Genomic DNA, 9,036 nt, shown 5'->3' with positions numbered 1-9,036 from the left:
GATGATCCACCAGTTGTTGACGTCCTTGAAGCCGTAGCAGGTCACCTGCTGCTGGTGGGAGCTGCCCCGCCCATTTTCATACCTGGAGACAGGAACAGGAAGTTACCGTTTGTCCTCGGAGGCTCCTGATTGGCTGCAGGTGGGACCGAGCCGGCGGCACCTGATTGGATAGTTGGCTTTGTGCGAATGCAGCCAGCAGGGGACGGGCCGGGGGGCGGAGCTTCGTAAGGTCACCTGACTACCGAACGCCACCTGTAGGGGCTGACCCCGCGTGACCCTGGAGAGACCGCCCTGAAACGGACAAGCAGTCCATCAGTCCACCAGCTGCTGATCAATCAGAACCATTGATCTGTGATCGTTGCTTCGGATCGAGTCGGGGTCGCCGGGTCGGGCTGGTTTGACCTTTCAGAGGTCAGGAGAGGCTTTGGGACGTCGGCCTGCTATGCTAGCTACCATGTAGCTGCTATGCTAGCTACCATGTAGCTGCTATGCTAGCTACCATGTAGCTGCTATGCTAGCTACCATGTAGCTGCTATGCTAGCTACCATGTAGCTGTGCTGCAGTCTGGGTTCAGAGCTTAGATCGTCTGCCGGTTTCCATGGCAACGGCCATGTTTCTGATTGGCTCATGAGGGGATTTTCATAACATCCAGGAAACGTTTCAGACGGTGAGGCAGAAAACAGCAGCGGGTTCAAGTTTTCTCTCCCATAGTCAGAAAACAAACTGTTTACAGATTCATGTCACTACATGAGGATGTTACACATCAGAACATCGGCAACTTTCTAACATTTAAAACATTTTATAGAAATCAGACAAGAAACTAGAAGGTTTCTGCTCATCCTGCACTGGAACAGTTTAACTCACAATGGCTGCCGGCGCATCATTAGCTCCTAACAGCTACAACGGCTAATAGCTATGGTGGCTAACAGCTGCTTACAGCTACAGCAGCTAATAGCTATGGTGGCTAACAGCTGCTAACAGCTATAGCAGCTAATAGCTATGTCTGCTAACAGGTATAGCAGCTAATAGCTATGGTGGCTAACAGCTGCTAACAGCTATAGCAGCTAATAGCTATGTCTGCTAACAGGTATAGCAGCTAATAGCTATGGTGGCTAACAGCTGCTAACAGCTATAGCAGCTAATAGCTATGTCTGCTAACAGCTGCTAACAGGTATAGCAGCTAATAGCTATGTCTGCTAACAGGTATAGCAGCTAATAGCTATGGTGGCTAACAGCTGCTAACAGCTATAGCAGCTAATAGCTATGTCTGCTAACAGGTATAGCAGCTAATAGCTATGGTGGCTAACAGCTGCTAACAGCTATAGCAGCTAATAGCTATGTCTGCTAACAGCTGCTAACAGGTAAAGCAGCTAATAGCTATGTCTGCTAACAGCTGCTAACAGCTATAGCAGCTAATAGCTATGGTGGCTAACAGCTGCTAACAGCTATAGCAGCTAATAGCTATGTCTGCTAACAGGTATAGCAGCTAATAGCTATGGTGGCTAACAGCTGCTAACAGCTATAGCAGCTAATAGCTATGTCTGCTAACAGGTATAGCAGCTAATAGCTATGGTGGCTAACAGCTGCTAACAGCTATAGCAGCTAATAGCTATGTCTGCTAACAGCTGCTAACAGGTAAAGCAGCTAATAGCTATGTCTGCTAACAGCTGCTAACAGCTATAGCAGCTAATAGCTATGGTGGCTAACAGCTGCTAACAGGTATAGCAGCTAATAGCTATGTCTGCTAACAGCTGCTAACAGGTATAGCAGCTAATAGCTATAGTGGCTAACAGCTGCTAACAGCTACAGCAGCTAATAGCTATGTCTGCTAACAGCTGCTAACAGGTATAGCAGCTAATAGCTATGGTGGCTAACAGCTGCTAACAGCTACAGCAGCTAATAGCTATGTCTGCTAACAGCTGCTAACAGGTATAGCAGCTAATAGCTATGGTGGCTATCAGCTGCTAACAGGTATAGCAGCTAACAGCTATGGTGGCTAACAGCTGCTAACAGCTACAGCAGCTAATAGCTATGTCTGCTAACAGCTGCTAACAGGTAAAGCAGCTAATAGCTATGGTGGCTAACAGCTGCTAACAGGTATAGCAGCTAACAGCTATGGTGGCTAACAGCTACAGCAGCTAATAGCTATGTCTGCTAACAGCTGCTAACAGGTATAGCAGCTAATAGCTATGGTGGCTATCAGCTGCTAACAGGTATAGCAGCTAACAGCTATGGTGGCTAACAGCTGCTAACAGCTACAGCAGCTAATAGCTATGTCTGCTAACAGCTGCTAACAGGTAAAGCAGCTAATAGCTATGGTGGCTAACAGCTACTAACAGGTAAAGCAGCTAATAGCTATGGTGGCTAACAGCTGCTAACAGCTACAGCAGCTAATAGCTATGTCTGCTAACAGGTATAGCAGCTAATAACAGCTACAGCAGCTAATAGCTATGTCTGCTAACAGCTGCTAACAGGTAAAGCAGCTAATAGCTATGGTGGCTAACAGCTGCTAACAGATATAGCAGCTAATAGCTATGGTGGCTAACAGCTGCTAACAGGTATAGCAGCTAACAGCTATGGTGGCTAACAGCTGCTAACAGCTAAAGCAGCTAATAGCTATGGTGGCTAACAGCTGCTAACAGCTAAAGCAGCTAATAGCTATGGTGGCTAACAGCTGCTAACAGCTAAAGCAGCTAATAGCTATGGTGGCTAACAGGCAGGACTCTCGGGTTGCTTCCTGCTGAGGAAAACCTGAGCCAGGTGAGAGGGCGGGGCTACCTGCAGGCTGGCCTGAAAGGCGGAGCTCATCAGCTGGTCATGTGGTCCGCTGCGCTGGAGGATGCTCAGGTGGATGTAGAACCAGAACACATAGAGCAGAACCGGAACCACCAACAGGCACAGAACCTTCCAACCACACTGAACACACACACTCATCTGCTCCACCCACACAGAGAGAACCGGGTCAGACACAACCGGGTCAGACACAACCGGGTCAGACACAACCGGGTCAGACACAACCGGGTCAGACACAACCTTCTGGACTCACGTGACTCTGGGCCTGATCTCCAATTAGCTTCCAGCTGTGCAGCGAGGCCACGACCAGCAGCAGCAGGTAGGAGAACAGGCCTGTGTACTTCACCCTGCCGAGGCCAAAGGTCACATTAACATGCTATGCTAGACATGCTAAGCTAGACATGCTAAGCTAGACATGCTATGCTAGACATGCTAAGCTGGACATGCTAAGCTAGACATGCTAAGCTAGACATGCTATGCTAGACATGCTAAGCTAGACATGCTATGCTAGACATGCTAAGCTAGACATGCTAAGCTAGACATGCTAAGCTGGACATGCTAAGCTAGACATGCTAATCTAGACATGCTATGCTAAACATGCTAATCTAGACACGCTATGCTAAACAGGCTAAGCTGGACATGCTATGCTAGACATGCTAAACAAGACATGCTATGCTAGTCATGCTATGCTAAACATACTAAGCTGGACATGCTAAGCTAAGCAGGAAGCTGGCATGTAGCAGAGGGGTCCTCACCCGACAGCAGCTGCACATGACACACCTGAGAGGAGGAGCCAGCCGTACCTGGACCAGCACCTGAGGAAGAGGAGCAGATGAAGGTGAGATCTGATCCCTCGGGGTTAAAGGTTACAGCTGATACTCACCTGCCGGGGGCGTTGAGGAAGCGGAGGTATGAGAAGAACGCCAGCAGGACGAAGAAAATGAGCAACGACTCCAGCAACATGAAGCGTGATTGGACGATCAGAGAGTTCTCTGAAACCATAGAAACGCTCACATCAGGTGGTCCCACAGGCCCTGAACGCACCACGACCCTGCCAAGCCCTCCTTCAGACTCACCCAGCAGCAGCAGCAGGGCGGCTCCCAGGGCCGACAGGTGAGAACACCTGAGCTCCAGAACCAGCAGGTAACCCAGCGGGACGCAGAGCGCCCCACCCAGAGCCGGCAGCAGCCGCAGGCTCCACACGCTCAGGCTGCAGGGATACGCTGAGACGCAAAACCAACGCACCTCATCAACCAGACAGGCTGGACAAAACCAGAGAAGAAGAACGAACCACAGACCTCCGACCTCAGTAGCAGGACATCCATCATTCATCCATTCATCATCCATCCATCATCCATTCATCCATCCATCCAACATCCATCCATCATCCATCCATCCATCATCATCCATCCAACATCCATCCATCATCCATTCATCCATCCATCATCCATTCATCCATCCATCATTCATCCATCCATCATTCATCCATTCATCATCCATCATTCATCCATCAGGCCCCCCGAGGGACACGGTCGAACGCCTTCTCCAGGTCCACAAAACACATGTAGACTGGGTGAACTCCCAGAACCCTCCAGGACCTGCTGAGGGTGTAGAGCTGGTCCAGTGTTCCAGAACCAGAACTAGAACCAGAACCACACTGCTCTTCCTGAATCCGAGGTTCGACTGTCCGACGGACCCTCCTCTCCAGGACCCCTGAATAGACCAGGGAGGCTAAAGAGTGTGACCCCCCTGTAATTGGAGCACACCCTCCTTCTAAAAGGGGGGGTCGCAGCAGGTGCTTCAAATGGCAAGAAAATCAGGCCAATCAGATGGCGGGGGGAGGGGGGGGGGGCTGCCCCTTCCCCGTTCTGTTCCTGGTGTGGACGGGATGTTAACCACAGCGGCTCTATATCCCGTCCACCAACCTTATCTACCTGCAGCAGGGGGTCCAGAGGGTCCTGGACGTGTTTCCATCTCCCTGGTGGCACCAACAACCTTCAGCGGGTCGATGTTCCTCTCAGGCCTCCAACCAGCCGGGTTAGGGTAAAACCAGGGACAGGAGTAAAACACGCAGGGGAACCAGGACCCTGTGACCCCTGACCTACAGGGCTGAGACCAGGTGGACCATGGAGGCCTGGCTGGTCGGCTCTTTTAAAGGTGACCAGCCAGGAAGCCAGTCGGTGCAGCGCTGAGCATTGATCTGTAATCAATGTGGCGACTAAACGTCCCTGAGAAAGAGAAGCTCCACAGCGTCCAGTTTATTTATCCTCCATCTTTTTTATCTGTCAGTTTTTACCAACTGAATCTGTTTCTGTAATTATCAGGTTTGTTTCCACCAGATAGTCGGGGTCAGTTTGTCCCTCTGACGGCCAAACCTGGTAGCAGCTCGTCTGAAGTGATGTCTGGGTTTGACCTCTGCCTGCTCAGGGTCAGGGTTTGACCTCTGACCCATAGTCATGGTGACGCACCATGAAGCTATTTTAGCTTCACACTGAGCCAGCAGAGCCTCTCTGTCACTCCCACTTGTCTTTAGTTCATTTCCCAACTAAACATGTTTCTTTACCGGGTCAGACAAACTCCATCTTCTTTCATATCACATCTGATTTAACCGCCTAACTGAACACAAGCTTCTTTTCTACAAACCGATTTACAGTCACTGGTCAACAACACGGGAGCTAGAGCTCTGATTGGCCAACATCTTTGTGATCTAGTTTGGTTGAGGCGGATCGTTTGGCCCCCAGACGGAGATCCTGACGCCCTGAACACGTCTGACTGCATTCATATATACATGCACACACATGTTAAATGGCCCCCCAGAGGTAGTCCTGGCCCCCCCAACTTTAAAGGTCTAGCTCCGCCACTGGTCACTATATATATATATATCTATATATCTATATATCTATATAGATATATAGATATATAGATATATAGATATATAGATATATAGATATATAGATATATATATATATCTATATATATATATATATATATATCTATATATCTATATATATATATATCTATATATCTATATATCTATATAGATATATAGATATATAGATATATAGATATATAGATATATATATATATATATCTATATATCTATATATCTATATAGATATATAGATATATAGATATATAGATATATAGATATATCTATGTGTGTGTGCAACTGTATAACCATCATTAATTAGATTAATTAGGGCCACCAGGGGCCCACATCCTCCTAGATCCGGCTCTGCATCCATCCATCCATCATCCATCCATCCTTTAACTGGTTCCAGCTGGTTCTGATGGTTCTGATGGTACCTGCTCCAATTCGGTTCCAGACAAAGTTCCCGTCGAAGCCGCCCAGGTAAGCTGCAACAGGAAGAACAGGAAGTGAGTCGCGAGCCCCGCGGCAGCCCGTTGCCATGGTAACCCACCTCCCAGCGCCAGGAGGGCGTGGCCTAGCGGCGGGCCGCTGTCGTCGATGAAGAACGTTCTCTTCATGTAGAGAGAGAGGAACTGGCCGTAGTAAACCTCATCGAACCTGCACACACACACACACAGGTTCTGGTTCTGGTTCCGGTTCCGGCTCCGGGACCGAACCGCACGCAGCTGACACTCACACCACGGCGCCGGGGTATCCCAGCCCGCCCAACCGGGTCCACAGGGACAGCAGAGTCACCAGAACCAGAACCAGGTCCAGCCGGGCCGTCACCACCAGGGGCAGCTGCAGCATCGCTGGCGCCTAAAAGGGTCAGAACCAGAACCGTCAGCCGAGCAGAACCAGCTGCTCAAACAGAACCAGGCGCAGAACGCTTCAGATTCCGAAGTTCGGAACCGACTGTCCTGTTATCGGATCGGCACCAGAACCAAGATGGACGGTTCTGACTGGTCAAACAGCCCCAGGGGCTCTGGAGGAGGTTCAGAACCGAACTTTCTGAAGAGGATCCAGTTTAAACTCAGGAGTGAAAACGGAACTTTAGAACCCGGTTCCGGTCTGAGCCGGATTAGTGCTGTGGTCCCTGAACTGAACCGGTTCTTTCTGACCGTCTTCATGGTGAACCGAACCATTCCGTCCGCCAGGATCAGATCCTGTCTGGATCAGCAGCGGTTCGGTTCGGTTCGGTCCTGCCGGCTCAGCTTTCTACTCTCGCGAGACTTGCCTTTAATCCTGTTCGCGGCTCACCTGCTGACGTCATCCAGGTACCGGTTCGGTTGGTTCCGTCTCTGCAGCTGCAGACCGGCCACTTCTTCTTCTTCTTCTTCTTCTTCTTGTTTTGTAGCGGATGGTAACCATGACAACGGCTCATTACCGCCACCTGGCGGTTCTGATTTTTCATCAATAGATTTCCAGTAAAAACTTCCTGTAGCATTTAGATGTTCTGGTTATAGATGGACTGAATGGACATGTATATCTGTGACGTCACAATAACATTAAAGCATCTTGTAAAAAAGATTAACCAGAGAATAAAATATAAACTAATGAAATACAAATAAAGTGTTTGCAATATAATATGTAGAATGATGTGTAGTTTGTAAAAAGGTTTGGTGTTTATTATGCTGAACTGCAAAACAGCTGATTTATTCAACATGGCGTCTCCTCCCAGCCGCACTATTCAGCTGGCGAGGTTTTTAAATTAATTTCATTCAAATCGTTCTTGCTAGTTTTGATTAAGACATGCGGTTAATATTCTAGTTATTAATGGAATCTTCCGTTAGACGGGGTTAATTAACCTGATGTGTTTATTATAAATCCATATTCAGAGCTTAAAGTAAAAAACATCCTGAGCCTGAAACTTATAGTGATGATAGACATGAACTATACTGTTGCTATGGCCACAGTTTAATGAAAAGGGTCTTTGAATGGTGAACAATGGCTTCTAACAATACAATTAACAAGCTAAACTCAAGACTTCAGTTCATTTCAACTCAAAACTAAAAAGTCCTAAAGGTTCGACTCATAAAATCCCTCAACATTAAATAAGAGCCTTTCAGTCAAAGTAATTTAGAACATGCAGCTTTAACTAGACCAGTTTCTCACCCTGTTTCAGCCCAGCCCCCCCCAGCCTTCATCCAGCCCCCCCAGCCTCTATCCAGCCCCACCAGCCTTCATCCAGCCCCCGCAGCCTTTATCCAGCCCCCCCTCCCCAGCCTCTATCCAGCCCCATCAGCCTTTATCCAGCCCCCCCAGCCTTCATCCAGCCCCCCAGCCTTTATCCAGCCCCCCAGCCTTTATCCAGCCCCCATCCCCCCAGGCTTCATCCAGCCCCCCCAGCCTTCATCCAGCCCCCCCAGCCTCTATCCAGCCCCACCAGCCTTTATCCAGCCCCCCCCAGCCTTCATCCAGCCCCCGCAGCCTTTATCCAGCCCCCCCTCCCCAGCCTCTATCCAGCCCCATCAGCCTTTATCCAGCCCCCCCCCAGCCTTTATCCAGCCCCCCCAGCCTTTATCCAGCCCCCCCCCCCCCAGTCTTCACCCAGCCCCCCCCAGCCTTTATCCAGCCCCCCCAGCCTTCATCCAGCCCCCCCAGCCTTTATCCAGCCCCCATTTTCTAGTTGCTAAATATTCCACTAAATGACCAGATTAAAGATGTTCAACATGCCAGTTTAAACTCTGATCTATTAGCAACCGACTGAGCTGCAGCATTAAAACATGGATAGAACTGTAACTACATTAATCAAAGCTCTTCTTCTCTTCAGGGTTTCTGGTGGTGCAGCTCTGTGCTGCCTTCAGGAGAATGGGACATCAGAGCATCATCCATAAAACTTCACCCACATGGCATTTATTGTGCAAACCAGAGCTTTCAGTGGAAAAACTAAAGTTCCTTTTAATGCCATACAGTCTCTGTATTAATTATTGCTCTAAAGGTCTTGCCATACCAGTTTATTCCTCTGTATTTACTTTAGTTTCTTAGTTTATTCTTGCATTTTGTTCTTCATTCATTTCCATTTAGTTTCCTTTGATTAGTTTTATCCTCTCTTGGTTTATTGCTATGTCCACTTTAGTTTCTTTCCTGTTGCTACATTTATTTTATCGTTTATTGACCATCAGTAATCTTCACTCATCACCTGCTGCGCCGCCTAATCGTCATGTTTCACATCATGTGTTGATTTTTCACTGTTCAGCGTCAGATTCTCTGTTTTTATGCCATAATTCACATCTAGTTCGTCGCTCCGTTTTATGTCCCGTTTCTCCTGTTTCAGAGTTTAGCGCAATGTGAACGTCTTGTTTTAACCCCTTAAGGTGCAGGGCGGTGGG

At 48.4% G+C, this 9,036-nt stretch overlaps 1 protein-coding gene across 3 annotated transcripts in view; it reads right to left on the bottom strand.

Annotated features, from left to right (window-relative positions):
* pomt1 (protein-O-mannosyltransferase 1) overlaps positions 1 to 7,052 on the bottom strand; it is an 11,430-nt gene extending 4,378 nt beyond the window's left edge. For 2 of the 3 annotated variants that reach the window (XM_081611105.1, XM_081611106.1), the window contains exons 1-11: positions 6,965 to 7,052; positions 6,402 to 6,523; positions 6,216 to 6,322; positions 6,100 to 6,150; positions 3,870 to 4,016; positions 3,677 to 3,785; positions 3,549 to 3,608; positions 3,047 to 3,140; positions 2,779 to 2,934; positions 161 to 291; positions 1 to 82 (exon numbers count right to left, since the gene is read on the bottom strand). The exon at positions 1 to 82 is cut by the window's left edge and continues 14 nt beyond it. In XM_081611105.1, coding sequence (XP_081467231.1) covers positions 1 to 82; positions 161 to 291; positions 2,779 to 2,934; positions 3,047 to 3,140; positions 3,549 to 3,608; positions 3,677 to 3,785; positions 3,870 to 4,016; positions 6,100 to 6,150; positions 6,216 to 6,322; positions 6,402 to 6,514 — 1,050 coding nt within the window. In that variant the 5' untranslated portion in view covers positions 6,515 to 6,523; positions 6,965 to 7,052. The remainder of the gene's footprint in view (positions 83 to 160; positions 292 to 2,778; positions 2,935 to 3,046; positions 3,141 to 3,548; positions 3,609 to 3,676; positions 3,786 to 3,869; positions 4,017 to 6,099; positions 6,151 to 6,215; positions 6,323 to 6,401; positions 6,524 to 6,964) is intronic. The other variant, XM_081611107.1, reaches the window with a different exon arrangement.
* Between the last annotated feature and the right edge of the window lie 1,984 nt (positions 7,053 to 9,036).

The sequence above is a fragment of the Poecilia reticulata genome, chromosome 9 (assembly GCF_904066995.2).
Source record: "Poecilia reticulata chromosome 9, P_reticulata-male-v2, whole genome shotgun sequence".
Classification (NCBI taxonomy): domain Eukaryota; kingdom Metazoa; phylum Chordata; class Actinopteri; order Cyprinodontiformes; family Poeciliidae; genus Poecilia; species Poecilia reticulata.
This window is presented reverse-complemented; position numbering and strand designations above follow the sequence as displayed.